At 38.8% G+C, this 24,958-nt stretch overlaps 1 protein-coding gene across 6 annotated transcripts in view; it reads right to left on the bottom strand.

The window, feature by feature from the left end:
• LMO7 (LIM domain 7) overlaps window positions 1–24,958 on the bottom strand; it is a 219,327-nt gene that overhangs the window by 25,400 nt on the left and 168,969 nt on the right. For all 6 annotated transcript variants that reach the window (XM_073014398.1, XM_073014399.1, XM_038007757.2 and 3 more), the window contains 5 exons: window positions 17,188–17,305; window positions 14,925–15,067; window positions 12,839–13,271; window positions 10,642–10,950; window positions 516–630 (listed from right to left, as the gene is read on the bottom strand). In XM_073014398.1, coding sequence (XP_072870499.1) covers window positions 516–630; window positions 10,642–10,950; window positions 12,839–13,271; window positions 14,925–15,067; window positions 17,188–17,305 — 1,118 coding nt within the window. The remainder of the gene's footprint in view (window positions 1–515; window positions 631–10,641; window positions 10,951–12,838; window positions 13,272–14,924; window positions 15,068–17,187; window positions 17,306–24,958) is intronic.

Below are 24,958 nucleotides of genomic sequence, written 5' to 3'. Positions count from 1 at the left end.
TTTTAATTTTAGGCTTTGTAATGTTTTGAAAAAAGTTCCCGGGCTTGACATGGTATAGACCTGGACCGGGGAGGGGTAATCCTTTTACAGAAGTCCTGAAGCATCCTGAAGACTTCATGGGCAATAAGTATATTAGAACACTCAAAAAAAATCAACTTATTAAATTGCACATATACATTTACTACAAAGCATGGCTGATCGTGGAAAGTTCTTTCTGAATCTTTACTTAAGTGCTGTTTGTTAGCATTTCCAAATATAAAGTCCAAAATGGACAAAATCTGTAAAATCACAAAGTTAAGACTTTCAAAACTAAAATTAATTACTCAAGGAGAATAAACAATATGGAATTTGGAACCCCAATAATCTCAGGAAAGAGGATGTATTTTCTGGCCTTATGGTTGCATTTTTCACAGGTTTTCTCCTCCTATATCAAATACGCTAATTTCTGTGGTCCCCAACCCCACAATGAAAGATGAAAAAGGAGAAAATTCAGTAGAGCTAAATATATCATTTACCTGCTTCAACTGATGCTACGAAGATCCCAGGAATATCCCATTTTATTGTAAACCCAAAGTCAAGACTCTTCCCAGGCGTCTGGTTTATGCTGATTCTCATATCACTGAACTGATCCTGAAAACAAAACATGAAACCTGGTATCCAGTGTCTCTGGCACCCACATGGAGGAAAGTCTATCCATGAAAGGAGGGAGGCTGCACGCTAGGTATACTTGAATCATTTCATGATAAACTAGAAGCTTCATTCTTTCTTCCTTGGGTTGGTAAAACTTTCATTTATATAAATAGCACTGAGTTTATTATTTTTCTGCTAAAATAAGGAAAATCTTATTGTCATTACATGTTTTTCTTCATATTAATACTTTAAATTGGTTGGCCATGGATAAGCTTAGGTTTCTGCCCACTGTACAATTGAGTCTAACTTATAGGCCACACCATTTATTCACTGCCCAGGAATAAAGTACAGTGATTTAAATCATTTATTTGAAAAGGACCACCATACTTTTAAAAACCTACTCCCAATACTTGGCATATTTTCTGAATAACTTCAAGTGGTTCACAGACACATAATTTAGCCTCTAGTGGCATCCATCTAGGACTGGTACCACTCCCTAGTGGGCATGTGAAGTTTGGCAAGGTATTTTACTTGCCCAAATGCCACATGAAGATGTAGTGTTAAAGGCATAGCTGCTATACATGCTGCAAAATGTAGAACTATGTCACCCTTAAGGAATTACTCCCTAATATACCAAGAGTGTCCCTACTGACACATTCTGAGCTACAGTCCATGACTTCTTCAAAATAACATCAGCTCATAAGCCCCCAAATAACCTCTTGGACAAAAGGTATAATTATTCCCATTGCTATCCCTATACTACACTACAAATCCTAAATTCCAGGGAACTTAAATTATTTTCTAAACGAAATGTTTCAAGTTTTACAGTATACTATGTCTGTGCAAACATTAATTTCTCTTGTAATTTACATATTTTGTTTTGAGGAAGCAACAAATAGATTTTAATATGAATTTATGAGACCAGTGTTTCAGCTTTGTTTCCTAACCTCAAAAAAACTTAGACTTACCTGTTACAATTCTTCCTAAACCTGTTTTACTTTCCAGGAAAAGACCTACCAATTCTCCATTTTAACTTGGCAGTTAAACCTAACCCAGGAACCAACTGGGCAATTCATAAAGCTTTCTGCCTAAGGTTTTTTTTACCCATAAAACAAGTTTAAAACAAGTAGCAATATTCTGAGAAATATTAGGATAGTACGTACTATGGTGTGGATGTGATTTGTCACCACCAAAACTCATGTTAAAATTTAATTGCCAATGTGGTAGTGCTGGAAAGTGTTACCTTTAACAGGTGTTTGGGTCATGAAGGATCTGCCCTCATAAAGGAATGAATGTAGTCTCATGGGAGTAAGTTCTCACTCTAGCAGGACTGAATTAGTTACCACAAGAGCAGGTTGTTATAAAGTGAGGTTGCCTTGTGTTGGGTCTCTGCACACACCATTTGCCCATCTGCTTTTCCACCATGTTGTGACACAGCACATGGTGCTCACCTGAAGCCAAGCAGATGTTGGTGCCATACTCTTGGACTTTCCAGCCACCAGAACCATGAGCCAACTAAACCTCCTCTTTTCTTTATAAATTACTCAGTCTCAGGTATTGTTATAGCACCATTAGATGGACTAAGTACACAAGAATTTGAAGGAAGGCACTGAATAAACAAAGGATCAAGAATTCACTACTCTATATGGACACACAGAAGTATTATGACATTTCACTCGTTCAACCATTGGACATACATTTATTGTTTACTCTGTATAAAAAAAAAACACAATACTTAGCACTTTGGGAAATAAAGATAAATTAGGGATGATTCTTGCTCTCAAAAACTAATTGTTGATTTTTCAATGGGTATGGGATTTTTAGCTTTCAGCAGAAAGCTCTTTGTAAAGCAGTTTAAACATGGAAATGCAGATGTAGTCAACACTCATTAATAACCACCTGATGAATGCCAATCTGAAGAATGTAATAAAATTCTGCTAAGAATAGCAAAAACTACTGGTTGGTGCTACTCCTCAGCCAAAACCACCATACACTTAAGTTAGAGATGACTCGGTGAAAATGAGTGGTCATCTTCACCACACTTACAAAAAAAAATCTGACTTAGAGCCAATTAAAGTGCAGAATCTATTTGCTATATAAGGAAGACAGACAAAGAGACAAATCATGGGTTACACATTCAAAACACTGATGTTTTATAGCTTGAAGAATAAAATACAGGATGGAGTCTTAATAAACACTCTCAAACTACATAAAGAATATTTTGTGGGAGATGGCAAGTGAACATTATCCTTTTCTACCAAATATAGGATCACAGAGAATGAGCTTAAGCCCTAGAGGAAAATGTCTCACTGTTATATTAGATTTGAAATACTATCTCATGAAGGATTGTACTTACCTCAGAAATAAAGAAATCACTATTTAAACATCTTAAATATTAATAAAAGGGCAGATAACCTCCTCCTCTTTGAAAGAGTTAATAGGAAGGACAGCGTCCCTGTGGCTACAGCCAGGCAAAGTGTTTTGTCAGTCCTTGAGACACAATGCAGGCAAAGAGAAGAGGACCGCATGGGCAATTACAGGTGCATATCTGTCATTAACCAGGTGACCACAGGCATGTCACTGGGCCTGGTAAAGCCTTCTCTTTCATAAAAATACTGCTTTTTAATTTTGGTTTTAAGTAGCCTACTTTCAAATCAAAGTCTTACGCAGACCACCTCTTTCCAAACCACTATACAGAAAGGATTAAAGTGGGTGGCTGTGGTTTCAAAGTAAGAGTTCCAGAGCCCCACTTGTGTAGCCTTCCCCTCACGGCAGTCTTGAGGCATCTATGTCTAATCCCAAGTTCTTATAGCAAATTATTCCTGAAACTTCTTCCAAGTGAACATATCTATAATTACATTCAAGCATAAATTGTTCAACAGTGATTTCAGGAAGGATTTCAACTTCCTTATTTTTCCTTGCAAGGTATATGCCAAGTGAGTATCCTACAAAGAATCCAAGTTTCAGAAGATAATGATGACAGAATCATCTTTGAACTGGATGGAACAGGAACATAAATTATTGGGGGAAACCTAGATTCCTGAAGACTGATAATGAACTATCCAAGTGGTTTCAGTTGTTCATGCCAGAAAAGATAAGGCAGTTATCTACTATCATCTCAGCATATAAAAAATTTCCCTCAAATTAGGTATAACTTGAGCAGACGTATCCACTGAAAGTTCAGATTGCCCCAACAACTGTCAGACTGATGAAACAGAAGTACAAGACTCTACATTTTTAAACAAAAACATGAGGAGGTTCTGGAGTCCCAATGGTAACTCTTATTTCTGCTAAATCTGTTGAATTAAGATTTTCATGTCAACATAGATAGAATTTAAATTTAAAAAAAAAAAAAAACAGGGCCAATCTTAACAACAAATCGAAAAACTACACTTCTCGAATTTTTCCTATTAGACAAATGTGTTAAGGAAAGCCTACTTAGTTGATAAAGTTAACCTTAAAGTAAATCTGGACTGTAAAATCAGGAATATCAGAGGAAATCTATAATCTTTGAATTTGTGTACATATAGTTCTTTAGTGTCTTTCTTTCTGAGTCTTACTGGAATGAGAAAATGAAGTGAGTAGCCCTCAAATCTTGGTCTTCCTCTCTAAATCCTTCTCCATCTCTCCTTCCTTCATCCCACTGTGGCAGGTAGTGTTTCTATAATACACCCACCACTGTCCTCATCCCATTCCAAGATTATTTTCTACCTACCAAATAACATCTTGAATCTTCAACCCTCCAGGCACTGCCCACTATTCTTGCTTTCTAGGAAACAGTCTTCGAAAGTCACCTATTATCTTGCTTTCTGCAGCCTTTTTTCCCATATCTCTTGCCACTTCTCAGTTTCATTAGCATGTTCCTCTTTTTTCTCTTCTTTTCATTGTGTTATTTGTTCCTTAGTCTCCAACCTCTCTGACTACATGCTTTTGTGAGCAACCTCATTCACTGCCATGCCTCCGATGTCTAAGTCCAACAATTCAAAAATTGAACTCATTATCTTCCTCCCAAACCTGTTCTTGCGCCTCTTGTTTCTCATATTTTGGTTAATTGCATCAATAGCTCATCAGGTGCCCAAGTTAGAAACATTGGATTCTTTTGGGGCCTCTTTCTCCTTCTTTCCCCTAACTGTTCCCCAGTCGAATGCCACACAACAATCCCTGTATCCCTACTCTCCACCATACACATTTGCATTTTACAAGGTTCTGTCAAGTCCACAATCCATCTTGAATCATCCCATCTTTGCCACCCTCCCTTGTGTTATCATCTTGGTTCAGGCCATGATCTCCCCTAAACTCCTGTGGTTACCCCTCCTAAGTGGCTCTCTTGCCTCCAGCCCTTATTTTGTTCATTGTCCACACAGCTGCCAGAACTTTAGTTATAGAACACGCTATTATATCACACTCCATTTTTAAACTGCTGGTAGCTCCTTACTGCCCTACTTGGAAGATTTCAAACTCTACATTTCAGTTCTGGTAAGTTTCAATAAACATGTAATACCACCTTTCCTCAAAATGGTTTCAAGGATGATTTTATCTTTATGGACCAAAAGACATTTCGGTTCCCAGTGGCTCTAAAATTCTAAAGACACAGCAAAGTCCAAATAAGTCAAAATGTGGTCTCTTACCTATACACAAGGCAGTCCTCAAACGCACCCCTGTCGTATTTCAAAAAACTTTAACATCAGATAAATTGCAGTTGTGGTGTAGGCATTTCACCAGCCTGGGGCAGGTTACATAACTTTCAAATCTCATGTACTTCACTGGTAAAAATGGGATAATACACCTGCTTTGCAGGGTTATTGAGATGATTAAATGAAACATTTAAAAGGTGTCAAGGCACACATGACTGATGCCCAGTAATGGCCTTCTTTTTCTTTTTCCAATGGAAGCAAATGTTAAACATAATACACATGCTGGCTAAGCAGTTTTTGGATCAATTAAAGAAAATCCCATTTAATTCTCACATATTTAGCTCTAAAGCCAAGAAAATTCAGTCAGCATTCAGCAAACATGTACAGATGCAGGCACTGCACTGACAGTAAGAAAGGTAGGGTTGTATTCTACCCTCATGGAGAGCAGGTCCTAGTGAAGGTGAGAAGCAAGCAAAATGCACAGTATGAAGCTATGATAAGGGAAGTTCTGGCTACTATATCCAAAGGGGCAGTAATCATAGGGTTGAGATCAGGAAATGGACATGCAGAAAGCTTCCTTTCTTCCATACGTGTCATCCCGTTTGGGGGTTACTGCCTTAAAAAGTCTGGAGCAGAGGTTCTAGAAAGAAGATTTGTAGAGGGTTTAAAAATATAGAGCTCTGAGGCTGGGCACGGTGGCTCATGCCTGTAATCCCAGCACTTTGGGAGGCCGAGGTGGACAGATCACAAGGTCAGGAAGTCGAGACCATCCTGGCTAACACGGTGAAACCCCATCTCTACTAAAAATACAAAAAAATTCCAAGTCTTTGCTATTGTGAATAGTGCTGCAATAAACATACATGTGCATGTGTCTTTATAGCAGCATGATTTATAATCCAAATGGCCATCAGTGACAGACTGGATTAAGAAAATGTGGCACATATACACCATGGAATACTATGCAGCCATAAAAAAGGATGAGTTTGTGTCCTTTGTAGGGACATGGATGCAGCTGGAAACCATCATTCTCAGCAAACTATCACAAGAACAGAAAACCAAACACCGCATGTTCTCACTCATAGGTGGGAACTGAACGATGAGATCACTTGGACTCGGGAAGGGGAACATCACACACCGGGGCCTATCATGGGGAGGGGGAAGGGGGGAGGGATTGCACTGGGAGTTATACCTGATGTAAATGACGAGTTGATGGGTGCTGACGAGTTGATGGGTGCAGCACGCCAACATGGCACAAGTATACATATGTAACAAACCTGCACGTTATCCACATGTACCCTAGAACTTAAAGTATAATAAAAATAAATAAATAAATAAAATAAAAATACAAAAAAAATTAGCCAGGCGTGGCGGCGGGTGCCTGTAGTCCCAGCTGCTGGAGAAGCTGAGGCAGCAGAATGGCATGAACCTGGGAGGCAGAGCTTGCAGTGAGCTGAGATCACGCCACTGCACTCCAGCCTGGGTGACAAAGCAAGATTCCACCTCAAAAAAAAATAAATAAATAAGAGCTCTGAAAGGACAGAAAATAAAACAGAAACTTGTAAGCAAGACCAGCTTTGGGGAGAATCATGAAAAGCACATCTCCATGGCAGATGGAAGGGGATGAAGGACCTCAGGAGTCACACTCCCTCTTCCCTGTCTGGGGTCACCTCCAGAATGAGTTTGGCAGCCCAGATTGGCAAGAAAGGTAGAGAAAAAAGCAAAACCACAAGAAAAGAAATGGGGCAAAAAGAACAGCAAGGGACAAAACCCCCAGCTCAGCTATGAGGATGAAAAGGAAATTCCTATCGGCAGATTTTAAATAAGACCATATTAAGTTCTTCGCTTCATTATGATTTTTCTATGGCACGCAGCAACTTAGCTTTCCTAAAATAACTCTAGGGAACACCATAGTGCTTACATTCCTTAATCTTAAAATTCCCACACTAAAGAACCAATAAGGACTCTAAATTACCTGCTGGATCAAGTTCATACTTCAGCCTGGTAATCAAGGCTTTGAATGCCGTTCAAGTCAGTAAAACTTAAGGGTCAATTACGTGTAAGAATGTACAAAGAATACCAGTGAAGGAGGAACAGGTAACTACATGGGACAAGGAAAAATTCAGTGAGTGAAACTTTTCAAGGGTAAGAAGTTTGATTCCAATGGGGGAGGGGTGATATCTTGATTCATGAACGAAGTGGTGCTCCTGGGCTTTTGAGGAACAATAGGACCTCAAAAGGCAGAGATGTGGGAAATAAGCATCTTCAAATGGGGGAGCAGTGATGTGCTCCAAAAAGTACATGATGTATCCAAGAAAAAGTAAGCAGCCTTATGCAGGTGAATCATCTCTCTTTCCCAGGACATAGCATGATAGCATAACATGATACTAAATCCTGAGTCAGACTGCCTGGATTCAAATCCTGACTCCACTTGGTACCCTGCATGGCCTTGGACAAGTAACATGCCCATGCCATGCCTCAAGTTTTATGTTTCTAAAATAGGGGTAATCATGATAGTCCACATTCGGATTGTTGATTACTTCACAGGGCTGCTGTGAGGATTAACTAAGATACTGCCCTGAGAAGCCTGGTTGGTACATAGTAAGCACGCTAACATCAGCTGTGACTGTGCTACAAAGGGCATGAGAGATATCACTGCTTCCCTGAGCGCCACAAACTTCATTCAGCAAACCACACAGTGCCACTACAGGCTTTGGAGCAGAGAAATTACTGAGTCCAACCTGGCATCAGGCAAGTTAATCTGATGCCAGTCTTGTGTAGCATGTACTAACACCTGTGACCATTTGCACTGATAGGAAAAGGGCCTGAATTAGCATAGTGGAAGCCAAGATAAAAAAGAATAACATCAGCTAGGCGTAATGGCTAACACCTGTAATCCCAGCACTTTTCGAGGCCAAGATGGGTGGATCAGGCCTAGGAGTTCGAGAGCAGCCTGGGCAACATGGTGAAAGCCCATCTCTACAAAAAAATACGAAAATGAGCTGGGTGCTGTGGCATGTGCCTACAGTCCCAGCTACTCAAGAGGCTAAGGTGGGAGGATTGCTTGAGTCCAGGAGGTTAAGGCTGCAATAAGCCATGATCATGCCACTGCACTACAGCCTGGGCAAAACAGCAAGATCCTATCTCAAAAAAAGAAAAAGAAAAAGAAAAGAATAACATCAACGGGGGAGTCTGGAGGAAGAGACGAAAGGACAGTGCCAGTAAAAGTCCAAAGTATGAAAGAGAAAAATGACCTCAAGAACATTCTTCCACAGAGCTACTGAAACATTTAGATGATCAGCCACAAGCTACTCTTGATTTTGCTGTCCTCTGAACACCTAGAGTTATAGTGTCTGAATGGAGTTTGGGGGAGTGTTGCACAGGCCCTTTACATATTGATCAGCAGCTGTCACACACATTCACATCCTTCTCTCAAGTCAGTAAGCTCCTTCTGAGACAAAGGCAAGGGCATGCTATAGAAGCTACTGCCCTAGTGGTGCAGAAAAGGACACACCAAGCATCAGAGATATGTAAGTCACCATATGAATTATATCTACATTAAAGAATTCCAATGGCTTCACTTATCAAATCAAGCCTAATTTTTCTTGGTGGAATACCATCTCAGGTTTGCGAACAAAGAAGTATAAATCCATTAATGATGAAACCTGAAACAGTGCCACATTAATTGAAGCTCCCTCTGAGTTGCAATAACCTGAGACACACCCACGCACCACACTTAGCCTCTTTTCCTTAATCCACAGTTGCAGTTAGTCAGCACCCTGAGAAAGGCACCAACACCCAGCGTGCAGCACGTGATTCAGGCTGTTTTGTTGAATTTGCTGTTTGAAAAAGGTAAAGGCAAACATACAAATCCGTGAAACAAAAGGCACTTTGCTTCTGCTTTTATTATTCATCCACTGGTATCTTATGTTCCCCAAGTATAATACAGGCTATTGTTCTCCTCCACTGAGACTTAGGAAGCTAATTATATATTTCCAATTCCTTAAAAAATGTAATGATAATTTACAACTAATTATTTCAGCAAGCTGAAGAAATTGTTTTTAGATATATGTCTGTAAATATGCATGGGGGAAAAAAAAACAAAAGAAATATACCTAGATGTTAACAGTGATTATCTCTAAATGATGGAATTATCAGCGATTTAAATTATTTATACTTTCCTGCATTTCCAAATTTTCTCAAGCACATAGTACCTTATAACCAGAAAAGGGAGTTTAAATGTTTTAAGTTTTCCCATACAAATAAAAACTCAATAATAATAAATATGCAATGCCAAATTATTTCACATCAAGTTATTTCATTAATATAACTTAGGACAAGTCATATATACATACACACACACACACACACACACACACACACAAATCTAACTTAGGACAAGTCATATATACATATACACACACACACATACACACACAAATACTAATATAACTTAGGACAAGTCATATATACACACCCACTTAATGTATATAATACACAATTAATGTTTTTCAGGGCAACAAAGAATACTAAACCAAGCCAAAGAACCACAAAAGCTCCGCCATGCTAAGGGGTTCATAAAACTATCAAAATGCTTAGCAAGAATTTTTCTGAGAGAAGTTTTCTGTTATCCAAAGACTTTTGGCATGTTTTACAGGTGGGCTACAAAGAACATTTATTACTTAATCATTCCCTTAGAAGTCATCTATTAGAAATTTAAGTAGGAAAAACTACACATGTCATTCTTCATCTGATGGTATATTTTGTTTGGACTCCAAATGTTGTGGAATACAATTATCATATTATAACTAAGCCTCCATAGTCCCATTCGGAGATAAGGAAACATCGGAAATTATAGACATTCTAAAGTATAAAATAGTATTAAAAGTCACTAGAAGGTTAAAATCATCGAAAAAGAAATGCCATGTACCTAGAGGCCAGCACCTATCATGTGCATCAATTTTTCCTTGTGGCCAGTTAAGTTCCCTGGGAAAGGGCTTCTGTCACCCATATATACACTAGATCTGCATCTAAAACCTTCAGAGTGACGACTGTACCTGAAACCTGGGACTACTGGGCACTAGCAGTACAAGGCAACCACTACTGAAATGTGGAATACAGAGAAAACACCAGCCAAATCCCAAGGAGACTGGTGCACAAAGTCTCCATACACTCACATCACAAGTGTTATCTGAATCTATGCACTCAGAGTGGAAAGACACCTACTTCCTCCAAGATCTGTTCAAAGTAAACCAGAATGTCATTTTGCACGTTTTCAGCCCAGATTAATACCTAAAGGTTTGACGTTTGAGATATGGTTTCCAGATTTAAATGCATAAGTGTCTGAGCCACAGATGATAAAGAACTTTCCCCAACTCACCTGGGATCTTGAGACTTCTCTTTGCGGGGAGATTTCCCCTTCTCCAGATTCAGACATTAAATCAAGACCAGATGTGGAAGACAGTGTGGCTTTAGAAGTGGCAGCCTGGTCTTGGGAAAGAGATGAGAAGGGGGATGTAGGAGAGGGCTGCCTTGTCACATCTTCTTCTGTTGCTGCTACCTCTCTCTGGCTAGATGAGCTTGAAGCCAGTTGGCTTGCATCCGAGTTTGGTGCAGGGGTGCTGACCATATTGTTTGGAGTTCTCTTAATGTCTTCAACATCTCCATTATACTTCCAAGCATCATCCATCTAAATAAGAAAACATCATTTTAAACTTGATATTCTGTTACCTTTATTTCTGTTTTAAAAAGTTGTTTATTAAATTAAAAATTTAAAACTAAAATAGCACACCACCCACAGTAACATAACTATTACTAAAAGCTTGGGCTGAGTTCTTTCACACCGATAGATAAACACACATGTAGTGGGGGAAATTGTTTTAGCAAAAGCATTCATATCACATACAAACTTCTGAAATTTGCTTTGCTTGTTTACTCCAAGCAAACATCTTAAGCATTAAATTTCCACTGAATCTAAACTGGCGTTAAAAAAAAATTGCCATATATACATGTGTTATGTGCAGTTTACACATCAAGATGGTGTAACTCTAACCTCTGCACAAGTTCACCAACATTTTGCTCCTCAGAACAGACTAAATGAACTGAGAACATGTTGTACCATGTAAGATCTGGGGAGTGATGAGATTCCCCTTTGCTGAGAGCCAAAAGGCCTTGGTGTTCTATCTGCTGATCACTCCGGGTCAACAGATAGAACTCTAAACCAGTCCCTTTACTTGCTGAATATTCCATAGTATGGACATCAACAATTTATTCATTTGATGTGCATTTAAAGTTGTTTGAAATGTTCTGTTACTTCCAAAACTACTGCAACAAATATCCATATCTCTTTATAATTGGAACTTTTATTTTTATAGCACAGATTTCCAAAAGTAGGCTTGTTGGAGCAAAAGTTTTATATATATATATATATATATAGTTTCTAAAGATAATTGTAGCAACACACTCCAGAAGTAATGTATGAGAACATCTGTTTCTCAGCATCCTTGCCAACACTAGACATTTTCAATGTTCTAAGTCTATATCACTCCCATGGGTAAAGTTATACGTCTCATTCTTGCTCCAGGGAAGCTGAACATACTTCTTTGTGCTTTGTTACCAGCCATTTGAATCCCTTCTCCCTTGAACCGGCCACTACTTTTCTATATTCATTTTGCTAGTGTGTTTGCTTACCAATTTGTAGAAGCATTTTCTATCTTAGAGATATTAACTCTTTATCTACCATACATTTTAATAATATTTTTCTGAGTCTATATATTGTCTTTTGACTATATTAAGGAAGTCTGCTATGAAATTCTTATAATGTCAAATATGTCTACATTTTCCTTTATATAATGGTCAGGAGTTTCCCAATTAGTTTAGGTAGGCTTCTCTCACCCCAAATATCCAATTTTTTATACCCTTTTAGAGTTTAGGATTCTACATTAGCAGAGCTAAAAAGAATTTGAACATTAATCTTAGCACTGTGTTGCTTTCTTTCACATAATTCAGATTAGCACACTCATTGTCGGATATGGTACCACTTCATTCTCAGAAAAAAAATGCCGCAATATTCTACATCCTTCAAAATCCTGATATTAATAGAAATGCATACATATAAACAGTAAGACATTCAAACTGATAAAGTGAGAAATCTGAAAAAAGCAGAAATGTGTACATAAGCACCTGAAAATCTCTAGGCTAAACTACATGAAATGCTGTTTTATAGGTCAAGAAGAACAATCATACTGACAACTTCATACTTTTCAACCTAATACTTTAGAAAAGGTACATCTAAAAAAATGACATTATAAAATAATACTCTGCCTTAGAATATATCTTCTTCATTCTTTAAAATGTATCAGCCATACTTTCACATAATTTAAAGTTTAGTAAATTCTGTATAATTGATCTATCTTAAGCATTAAGTTTCCATTGCATCTAAACTGGCATAAAATAAAACGTCCTTATATATGGCATGTACAGTTTATACATAAAGTTGATGTAACCCCAACCTCTCCACAAGTTCACCAACATTTTGCTCTTCAGAACAGACTAAATGAACTGAGAACATTTTTTACCGTGTAAGATCTGGGGAGTGATGAGATTCCCCTTGTCTGAGAGCCAAAAGGTCTTGGTGTGACCACAGATGTTAACCTGATTGTATCAGTTTTCTGGTAACTTCTGGGGAGAGAAGCTGAAACACGAGTCGACTCCATTTGTGTGCTCAGTGAACGCAGAGAAGACAAAGAGGCTGGGCGTTGTTCTTCCACAGGACTTTGAGAAGGAAGCTGAATTTCAGTTGTTACACTGTTCTCTCTTTTTGCAAAAGTTGTAGAATCTTCTTTGAGAATTTCTGAAGGATAAGTTGTTCCCTTCTCTTCTACTCTCTCACTCTGGTAACTTGCTTCTGACACAGTCAGTGTAGGGGGTCGCTTTTCTTCATCCAGCACATCATCAAAAGAATACATTCTCCTTCTCGAAGGAACTGTAGACTTTTGATTTTGGGATTCCCTTAGCAGAAAGAAATGTACCATCACCACAAAGATATGCATTTGACACAGACAGGTGGTGAGAGAGTAATCAACACATGAAATGGACTGGGAATAAAAAGCTGCTAACCTCACACGAGAATCAATACAACACTTACAGAGCATAAAGATGTATATAATTATCTTTTTTCTTTTTTTCTTTTTTCTTTTTTTTCTTTTGAGACTGAGTCTCACTCTGTTGCCCAGACTGGAGGGCAGTGGCGTGATCTCGGCTCACCTGCAACCTCCATCTCCCGGGTTCAAGCAATTCTCCTGCCTCAGCCTCCCAAGTAGCTGGGATTACAGGCATACGCCACCATGGCCGACTAATTTTTTTTGTATTTTTAGTAGAGACGAGGTTTCAATACATTGGCCAAACTCCTGACCTCTCAAACTCCTGACCTTGTGATCCAACCACCTTGGCCTCCCAAAGTGCTGGGATTACAGGCGTGAGCCACCACGCCCAGCAAGATGTATATAATTATCTTTAATGTCCCAACTAAGAAAGAATAATAATTGACTTCTTTAATTTAAAAGGTTCTCAAATACTTTACTGGGATATTAATTGTAAAGAGATTTTTAATGAAACAAGGAAATTTTAATAAAGGATTATTCACAAAATTTTATCCACAAGCTTATAACTTTCAAAATTAAAACACTGTAAATATCATGACTGACAACTAACTTGAACCTTCCAAAGTTGTGGATTAATTGGCAGCCTTGTGAGGATATTTTCCTGCAAAAATTTATAATAATTTAGTAAAAATAAAAGATTACAAAAGACCCAGGCTTTTGTAGAGATCAAACTAGTGTATGATTTCATATAGCTTGACAGAACTTGCCAGAACAATTACTAGGGATTAAAAGTCACCATTCGTATTTATGGGAAGGTTCATGAAACACCCTCATCTCTCACATTTAGAAAGGAATACCCACCTCCCAAGCTAACTGAATTGCATCCAAATGAATGAAACTGCTTATCATTCGCCTTTAGGGCAGAAAGCAGATTTGTTTCATTTCACCAGATAGTGTATTTCCTTTTTGACATGATTCTAAAAGCATATTTTCCTTCTCTTCGACCTGTAAATATCCTAATATTTCACAGAATAATGAATGCTTTACAGGAAAGTTTAAATTTAACCTTTATACTGTTACACTGCAATGCAAAGAGTAAGTAAAACACACACAATTATGTTTATTAAAACTTTCTTTAAAATATAATGAATTGCACTATTAAACATGAAAAAGAACTTTGTTATGTTTTATACAATTTAGTTAAAAGTAAGCTGATTTTATTGGAAGATCTCATTCCTTAATTCACTTAAGAGTGTAAAGCAGTGTATTTCCTGCACCAAACATAGCCAACACCATCCAATTCTGCATGTGAATGCGCAATGTAAGAGAAGAAATAATGAACACCTATTTTAAGTCCTCATTTATTTTGTTACTCTAAGTCACTATTTCAACAATGCTTTGTTTTTTCACTGCAGACCAAAATCTTAAATGTTTCTTTGCGTATTTGATTAAAGTTGAATATTGGTGGACACTTATGTCACACTACACTTACACAAAATACCTATTTATAACACTGGCGTCTCCAACCCTGTTACAACCGAGGTGCATTCAGCAATATTACCTGTCCTGCAGCATTTCCTTAAACGTCTTAGAGCTTCTCTCAGACTTCTCAAGTGCCTGCTTTTCAATTTCTTCCCTCTCTTCTTTTTTCTTCTGCAGATCTGAAGTGTAACTTTTTCGACGATCTTTCCATTTTGCAAGGTCCTGACAGAAAAATCACATCAGCAGGGGCACACCTGAATTTCTACACACCCTTTCTAGCAGCCAGAATGTGCCAGAGTATCTTATTACATCACTGAAACTATTCGCTCCAACTGGGTGCCAAGGTGCCCTAATTTTGCTTTTTATAGCCAGCGTTTCTGTACCAAGCCTTTATCTCATGTGTCTGTCTGAAAAACCTGACCTAATAAGATAGACCCCATTTTTGTTTTCCCAGAAAGTATCTGCCTCATTGCACACTTCACAAAGAATGCTAAATGCTTGTAATTAGGTGACAGTTAGTTAGATCAGGAACTGTTTCCAATTCGTTTTCATCTCATTCCAAAAACCTGGCTGTTCTGCGAAACAACATGTTTCACTAGTAAGGCCGAAACAGAAACGCGATTGTGATGGCTAAGCGCAGATGCACAGTCTGTCTTTCATTTCACAAACAGAGCTCAGTCCCTACTTTGAGGCAGGCCCAAGTGTAGGAACTATTAATACATACATGCATAGGGCGGGGTTCCCCTCAAGAAACTCTCAGTCTACAGGGAGAGTCAGATATATAAATAAAAGTTCAGTAACAAGTGTGACAGGATTGCATGAGACAGTGGGGTCCTAAGGAGACCATGGGTCTGGTTCTACCTCCGGAAGGGGAGGCTTTGGAAAGGCTTTAACTGGGAAGGCGAGACTTGAGTATGTGATTTCAGAAGGGTTAAATCCTCCTAGGTTAGGGCAATAAGGAACATGCGGCAGGAACAAACCAACACCTGTCCCCCATATCCCCAGGAACGTTAAGTCTAACCTTGCTGGGTGACCCCAGGGACAATCAACCTAATTCAGCTTTCAAATCTCCCCAGAAACCTAGGCTGGTTCTGAGACCCAGGGGGTTAAGACATTTTGCAAGGTATAAAGTTTTCCACGTCTCCAAAATAGAGAACTGCTCGGAACTGTTAGTGGCATTCCAGTTCAAACAGAAGCACATTCAAGGTCTCAGACAAAACCGAATTTCACCCCCAGGGCATGCAAAGTACATTTGGTTTATACCCCTTGCAAGCCCACAGAGCCACTCCTGCTTTAAAAACAGCCTGTGACCAATATGAACTCCTTCCAGAAAGAACAAAAGCAATGCGCATTTAGTCCTACAGCATAACTGGCATGAATTTTTACCTGATTTAACCTAACAGATAAGCCCTTAATACTTACTTTCACACCAGAAAATTCACCGTGTATTTTGGCAAAGTGATACTGAATTACTGTTTCTTGACAATTAAATTGAGTTCCCAATTAAAAGAGGCACCAGAATTTAGAAAGGTAGCCAGGGCAGAGGTTTCTTCATTTCAGAGACTATTAATGCCTTTGAAAATTAAGATTTACTTTGACTCCTTTGTTCATGCTATTGCTCAACTCTCACCATAAAGTTGTCCTCAAATTTCTTTGGGTTTGCTCTGATAGTTTGTCTACTGTATTTCTTTGCATTTCTTCAGTTTATCACAATTACTCTATTCAAAAAAATGGTCAAGCTTTTTTTTCTTCAGGATCAAAACTGAAGAGTAAGTCTATATCTATATAAACACCTGGATATATGTCAACTCTGCAAAAAACATTTCATTTTGATTCATATTATTGACTTCTTCAGCCAAAATATTGCTCTGAGTTATATTACTTATTTCTCCCCAAATCTCCCTAATTAACTCTTAATTACTAACTTTCATCTTTCCTTACTGATGCCAAGGTCTCTGCCAGAACACTGTTCCTCTTCTCTCCCTAAACTTTGGCCAGGTCTTTCCCATCAGAAGTATAGTTAATGTGCATATCCAAAATTCAACCACCAAAACAAGTAAATAAGTTCACCATACTGCAAGGAAGCAACTCACGTTTTTAAGAACTCAGAGAATATTAGAAAATAAACATTCAGGTATATTTTTCACAATGGCCTTTAAAATATGCAACAATAATAGAAAAAAAAAAGGTTTAAAAATCTTTGTAAAGGAAGTTGGTCACATTTTATATAGAACCGAATTCTGTAATAGCAAGGAAAATGGTCTTGGGTATATAGACTTTCAGAGAAGCAAAGAAAAGTCAAACAAATACACTCTCCCTCCCGCTACCCTCAAAATACTCACATCCTGCCATTTCTGATCTTGTTCTTTTAATTGTGATTTTATTTTCTGCATCTCCTCGTAACGCAGCTGACGCAAGTTTTGAACATCCTCTGCGCTGACATCGCTCATGGACTTACTCCTACAACAAAAAGACTCATGGTTACTACAGAAGTTCACATGACCAGACTTAGGGGTTAAACTGAGGTTGGACTTATATTTGGAAATTCCACCTAAATTTCTACCTAGACACTTCAGTGATAGTGTCACAGAAGTAGCGCTACAGAGATAAATGGTGTTTTTCCAAAACTCAGAAATAAGAGCCTAGCACTCGAGTGTAAATTTTTTCACAAAATGGCTAGATTAGCCCTATACAAGTCTCAAAAAAACTCCCCAAGGTTCATATTTAGAGAGGTCAAGGCATAAAAGGATTACTTTAGGAAAAAAACAGTCACTCTCTTTATTTTCTATCTCCTTCAAAGATAATCTGTTGAGGTTTGGCTGCCTTTTCTGGGCACTCATTAATAATTTAAAGTTTACCTGATATTTTTCTCCTCAAGTTCAATACCATGAATAAATGTGCTGCTGATTCTAAAAGGTTCTATAAGATCTGCCCTACCAGTGCACTAGACTTGTTCTCAAAGCACCACAGATAGTTTCTAATAGTCCTTTATAACTACCTCTATAACCCTCTTCTTCTATTAGGGCAACTTGCATGCATTCAACTTGTAACACAAGGATGGACTGAGGTTAAGCTTTGGAAGAGCTCAATCCACAGTAGAAACCAATGAACAGAGTGGCGTGTTGGGCACAGGTACATGTGTGCTCTCTACATGCACATAACCAAGAGCCGGGTAAACTATACCAGAGGGGAAAGAAAGATTGAGAGTGGTCTCAAGAAAAGGGAGAGGTCAGATCTAAATACTGAGGAGCAAGTAGGAATGCGAGAAAGAGCCTTTGAAGCTCTTTCCCACTGATCTTTTATACTGCACTCCTGACTTTATTTAAGTAACTGTACACCCCCTGCCTGGGCATCTAAATTTTGTCTTCCAAGATGGTGCCATCATTATTTCTTTTAAAGCATGTTTGCTCCTAGCTGTTCAGGAATTCCTAGCTTAGCTAGCTCATGGAATTATAATTTCTAAACGATTCCCAATTCCATAATTAAGGAACCAGTCCTTCCTTTGACTCATTTCCAATTGCTTCTTGAATAAATATTTCTGCATGGATATCCCCTAGGCACTTCTTCAATTGGCAAAGGACTGATTAAAATAATAACTAGAAGGGATTTTGTAAACTGTAACTCACTAAATGCATGGTTATTGTTGATATGACCAAACTCAACCTTGTCCCCAAACCTGCTTTTCCTCTTGTGGTTACTAATGTTGCTACCTGCCCTCCAGTCATTCACATCTGAAACCTAAGAACCACACTTTGCACCTTTGTTTCTCCCTTCTCCCCACTTTCCATTAGTTATCAAGTCCTTTCATTCAGTGTCTCTTTCTTTCCATCTCTATTGCCAACACCCTAGATCAGAGTACAGTCAACTCACCTAGACTTCCAAAATGGCTTCTTGAATTAATACCCAAACTCCAGTTTCAACAAACTATTTCCTCTGATTCAAAAGCCCCTTACCAGTATACCTAACTTCTTAATTGCCATTCATACCTCAGGACCCCCGGACAGGTATTTCCAACTTCCTATTCATTCTCCACTTGGAAGTCTAGTAGGCCTCAGGTTTGTCACAGAAAAAACCTGATTGTCCCCTTCACAACCTGCTCAGCTCTCACTCTCCTTGTATCAGTAAAGGTCACCTCTATCCTTCCCAACATTAGGGCACACATCTTGGAGTCATCCCAGATTCCTCTCTTTCTCTCATATACCGTAACTGGTCCCATCAGTAAATCCTGTCCCTCTGCCTTCTAAATGTATCTAGAACACAATCACTTCTTACCACCTCCACCATTATACCCTGATCCAAGTGACTCCTACCTGGATGATTACAATTATTACAATAATCACATCTGCTACCTGGATTATAACAATTATCACATCATCTCCTACCCAGATTATTACAATTATTATAATAATCACATCACATCACCCACCTGGATTACAACAGCCTCCTTGCTTCCACCACTTCCTACCCAACAGCAGCCAGACAGGTCCTTTCAGACTGCACTCAGATCACAGTACACTTCTACTCAGCACCCACTACTTTCTTCCTATTTCATTAGAGTTAAATTAAAGACAGGTTCTTCCAAAACCTAAGAGGTCTGCCATCCCTGGTTCCTACTACTTCTCTGTGCTCATCGGCACCATGCCCCCACTCTCTGCTCCAGCCAACTGGCCTCCCTGCCCTGCTCACACCTCCTGCTTTCCCCCCTACTCCTCAATCTGCCTGGAATGCTCTTCACCCAGATATCCACATAGCTCCTCTCTCACTTCCAGGCATCTGCTTAAATGTGCCCTCTGTGTTTCCTTCTCTGACCACCTTGCCAGAAACAATAAATGCCCCTCTCCCCTGACCCATCCTGTCCCTAGTCCTTTCTCCTTCATATCATTTCTCGCCATCATGTACATTTATTTACATATCATTGCCTTGCCCTGTAAGATTATAAAGCAGGAATTTTCTGATTTGCTTGCTGGTAGATCACCTGTACCTGAAGGGGAGCCCAGCCTGCAGTAGGTGCTTGATAAATGTGTTAAATTAATGATCTAGATAATATTGAGCACTTTGATGAAGTCTTCCCAGCTCATCCATATCAAAGCTGCTCTGTCCCTTCTCTCAACCCCTCTACTGCCTCAGCTACAACTTTATCATGGTACTGAACCCTCAGCCTTCTGTCTGTTACAGTGCATGTGTGTCTGTGTGTGCACGTGCATGCTTGGATTCCCTTCCTCACAAGTCGTGTGTTGCTTAGGAGGAAACCTTATTAGCAGCACAAGGTATGTAGGATATACTCATTCAATGTCTGTGGTAAGAATGAGGTAGGTTTTCTAACATTTAATCAAGTAAAATTTACTACACTTAAAATGTTTCTAATTCTTTTTGTAAGGTTATTATGGCTATCCACAGTTCTATGAAGAAAGTTCTACAGGATTTATTAAGGACTATTAAGGAATAAACTATATCAAGAGAATATATGAGGACATATATGAATATAGATGGATCTATTAATGTAATATATCTAACTAGGTATGACTACTTATAAAACTGATTTGTGTGAATTTGAGAATATAAATTCATGTAAGTCACACTGTGAAGAATGAGGCTATTTGAACTAATACTATGACAGACTCACTAAGAGGAGGCAGGAAAAATTTTTCAAGAACCAGGCATGAGTGGTATCTAGACACTCAACACACGAGATTACATAAACTCCAGAACAAACAACAAAAAAAGGGATGCTAATAGTTTAATAATCTTTTGATGGGAGGAAGGCTAGAAGGCCCAGCAGCTCCCAGGGTTGCTTTCCTTTGGCCCTAATCCTTCTACACCAGGCAATGCTAAGGTGTCTTCCCGTGAAATGTGCTTCTCAAGGGCAGAGGCTGCATTCTCCTCCTGGGTGTCCCCAACACGGAGCAGAGCCTGGCACACAGGCAGTCCTTAATGTGAACAAAGTGAACCAAATACACTCTGGAGTAGACAAGTCCCCGTGTAAGGCAGGAATTGGAGCACAGTTCACTCCCTAGGGTAAAAAAAGGTTACCCACATTGAGCCTGCACACATTGTATAGCAGCCAGAGCTGGGCACCGCAACGAGCCAGGAGGAGAGGGCTGCAGGCCCAGCCGTGGTGCCAGTTTTCACCCCACCCTAACACACATCAGTTCACTTCCGAGCTCCCATTTCTCACCTGCTAAGTGAGGAAGGGATTGTTATGAGAACTGGATTTGACTGTGTGGGTTGCATTTTTAAAACCTTCTGGGCCATATACTAATTCTCATTAAAGCGAACATGATTGTTTGGGATCTCCCAAAAGCTAACTCTCTAAGCTGCTTCAAATTCAAGAGGTCACCCCAGACTACAGTGATAAAATCCAGAACTTTTGTAATAGAGGAAGGAGTCTCTCAGGCCAGATCACAAAGAATTCTTCCTTCCCTTATCAGCATTAATGGCATAATATTCAGCTTCTGAGGGCTTACTGTGTGTGCCAGCAACCTCGCCAAGCAGTCTACGTGAATTATCTCAGAGGCAAAGCCCTAGTCCGGTTCTACCACTCACAAGCCACATGTCCTTGGGAAAGCTGCAATATTTGTTTCTCTATCTCCACATCCCTATCTGTCGGCCTCACAGATTTGAGATAAGTACCAGAGATAGCATCAGGAAAATTGTTTGGGGAAACTATGAAGGATTGCGCGGCTCTAGTATGTTGTGTTGAATGAAGGATGATTAACTGGCAAATCACATCATATGTCTCTTACAAGTCCTGCTTCATTTGTATTTCCTTATTTGGAAAGGCTCCAATTTAGAACTGCAACTGGAGTTTTTCCAAAAAATACAGATCTAGCATCTTGCCTTTCTGTTGAACAGAATTTTTTTAAAATAGCATTTAGAAGGAAAAAGAGGAAGTTTAAGGAAGAAGTTGTCAATCACAAACAAGGTTGCTAAAGTCTCACTCTCTTCTCCCACTATGCAGGTTGCCTACTATGCTCCTGGCACTTTTTGGCTAGTTTTAAGGCGTTTCCTTTTAGAACTCACTTCCAGGAACTTTACAGGTGAAAATCTAAGGAGTAATGGATCAAAAAGGACCAGAACGTGGCAAATTTTCTGAAATATAAAATCATGGATAGACTTATACAGCAAACAGAAATTCCATGATACTAGGGTTAAGGTTCCCCAACTTTTGGAGGGAGATAGGAATATACTGATTTATGTACCTCTTAGTGTATTTCCATTAGGTACTACAGGAATTCTCTGAAGAGCAATCAATGCTAAAACTTGGGCAAGAGGCTTTGGAATTACCACACACTAGAATAAAAAGGCAATGTGATGAAGATTTTTCGTTTACAGATGTATACTCTCAGTGAGGGTTCCTCAGTAGCACCACTGCTGACATTTTGGGGCAAGAAAACTGTTGTAGGCACTCCTGTGTACTGTAGGCCATTTAGCAGCATCTCTGGCTACGAAGGCACTAGTTGCCAGTAGCGCACACACCCCCACCCACCCAATAGGACAATAAAAAATGCCTCCAGACATTGCCAAATGTCTCCTGGGGGTGGAGGGAAATCCCTAGAAATAACTGACATTGGTTTTTTTTCCCTTTCTTTTTTGGTGTCATAAGCCTTTATAATTCTACAGAATCTTTTGGCCAAACCCATAAGTGAAATGTAGGTGACTTAATTGTCTTTTATTACAACTTCATGTGAAATCAGTGTTCATTTCCTATTAACACTGGCAACAGATTCAACAGCTCAATCACATACAAGATTATTTCTACATATTCTTACAACAAATTTTGTCATAAATTGCTTCTGCCAAAACACATGACCAAATTTTCAAGTTTCATGAAACCATACAGACATAAATCCATGCAAGATGAAAGTGCATAGAAGAAATGACTACCACACACAAAGCGTCTTAAAAACAAACAAGCAAACTGACAGGTGTTAAATGCCAAATAAAAAGCAAGGCAGAAATTAACAGTCTCAGACTTCAAAAGATACTGCACATTTCTCTTTAACCCAGTCCTCACAAAAAAGAAAGCATTCATGTTAGAGGCAGTTATTTTTCAATGACAGCATGTTGAGCAATAATGGTTTTCCAGGTAACTATGCCAAGCTTGACAACGAACATTATGTTCAGAGAAATATCACCCAGCATAAACATGAAACAGGTTCTAGATTAAAAGCCTACACTTAATCCAATTTAAATTTCTATTTTCTTTTCACTGCAGCAGATCTACTTAAGAAAAGTACCAGTAGGCCAGGCCTGATGGCTCACATCTGTAATCCTAACATTTTGGGAGGCCAAGGCAGGAGGAATGCTTGGGCCCAAGAGCTCGAGACCAGCCTACCAGCCTGGGCAACATAGCAAGACTCCATCTCTTAAAAAAAAAAAAAAAAAAAAAAGGCCTGGTAACTGACAGACTATACAGAAAAATCCTTTGTTACAGATTTGACTTAATTGACTTCAAGTGGTCCAAAACACACTTGAGTTTTCTGAGGACACATTCATATAATACTTTCCATCGTTTGACACATCGTGCATTATTCAGTCTCAATTTACAGACAATCTTGCTTTATTTGTGTAGTTACCTTGGCATTGAACTGCATGCAGAACAGCCTTTAAAACAAATATTGTACTATCCGAACAACTATCTTGGGATAGAAAACATTTGCTGCTGTTAGCTCTAATCCAGAAAAATCTTTGGCTTTTCAAGTTTTGGTTTTAGGTTTCTGTCTTCTTCTCTAACTCAGTCATATAATTTACCCCTCACTACGGGGAACACATCCAGCCACTGAAATGGTTGTACATGTTGGCATTCCCAACACATACTTGTACTCTGGGTACTTGTATTCCCTTTAAGAAAAGCAACTATTTCTGAGAGCTGCTTACATTATAAAGTTATATTTAATTTACAAATGAAAATTTTTCCGAAAGTTACAATTCAACATGCTTAAAGCTGCAAAGAGATTTTTAATCAAGTTAAAACAGCTTTCCTATGACTTGAAAGTAGCAAATGCTTAAGCGTCATGCAGATGAGCTGGAAAGGGGATAATGTGCCTTTGCATGGCACACGGAAAGCATGCAGGGACCCTGGTTTTTAAAATCAGTGGCTAACAAGTACTTGCAATTTGTTGCCTATGGCTCAGTTACACCTTTGGCATCTAGAATGGTTACACTGCTTTACGTTTAGTAGTTTCCAACATTTCTGAATTATCAAAATTATAAAAAGCTATCAAAACTAGAGATTCTTATAGATGAAGTAAATCTTGTAAGGGAAGACTAAGGCCTGAGCAGATTAAAACATTTTCATCCTTTAACTCTCTTCCTCCTGCTCAAACACTATTGGCCCTTAGATACACAAAGTTACAGAAAGTTTGGTGGAAAATATTAAGATACAGCCACCTTGTGATTTTGTACTAAGAATGAATAAATGATTTACTATAAATGTAGATTTGCCTGTAATCCCAGCACTTTGGGAGGCTGAGGTGGATGGATCACCTGAGGTCAGGAATTTGAGACCAGCCTGACCAACCTGGTGAAACCCCATCTCTACTAAAAATACAAAAATTAGCAGAGTGTGGTAGCATGCAACTGTAGTCCCAGCTACTCAGGAGGCTGAGACAGGAGAAATGTTTGAACCTGAGAGGTGAAAGTTGCCATGAGCCAAGATTGCACCACTGCACTCCAGCCCAGGCGACAGAGCAAGACTCCGTCTCAAAAAAAAAAAAAAATGTAGTTTTTGCGACAATGACATTAGAAATTAAGAAGATTTTTGCAGTTTTTGAAGGCCAATTTTGCACCATAAACATAACCATATTATACCTTTTTTTCCTGATCAGGAATCTTGAAAATATATTACTTCCAAATACCACCTAGGGAAGATTAACGCATCCCTACTAATGAAGTTCCCAGTGGGCCGATTATATGGATAATGTCAACTGGGTGTATTCTAAACTCGAAGTAAATACTAATATTCTTTTTCCATCACTGATTTTCTAAAATGTAGTAACTTGGGCTTTAGCATCCATAAATCAGAATTTTAATCCATGTAGCAACCAAATACCAAAATATATATACCTAAACTTAGGCAAGTGCTTTTGTTACTTTTAATCAACTCACTAAATT

The sequence above is a fragment of the Chlorocebus sabaeus genome, chromosome 3 (assembly GCF_047675955.1).
Source record: "Chlorocebus sabaeus isolate Y175 chromosome 3, mChlSab1.0.hap1, whole genome shotgun sequence".
Lineage (NCBI taxonomy): Eukaryota > Metazoa > Chordata > Mammalia > Primates > Cercopithecidae > Chlorocebus > Chlorocebus sabaeus.
This window is presented reverse-complemented; position numbering and strand designations above follow the sequence as displayed.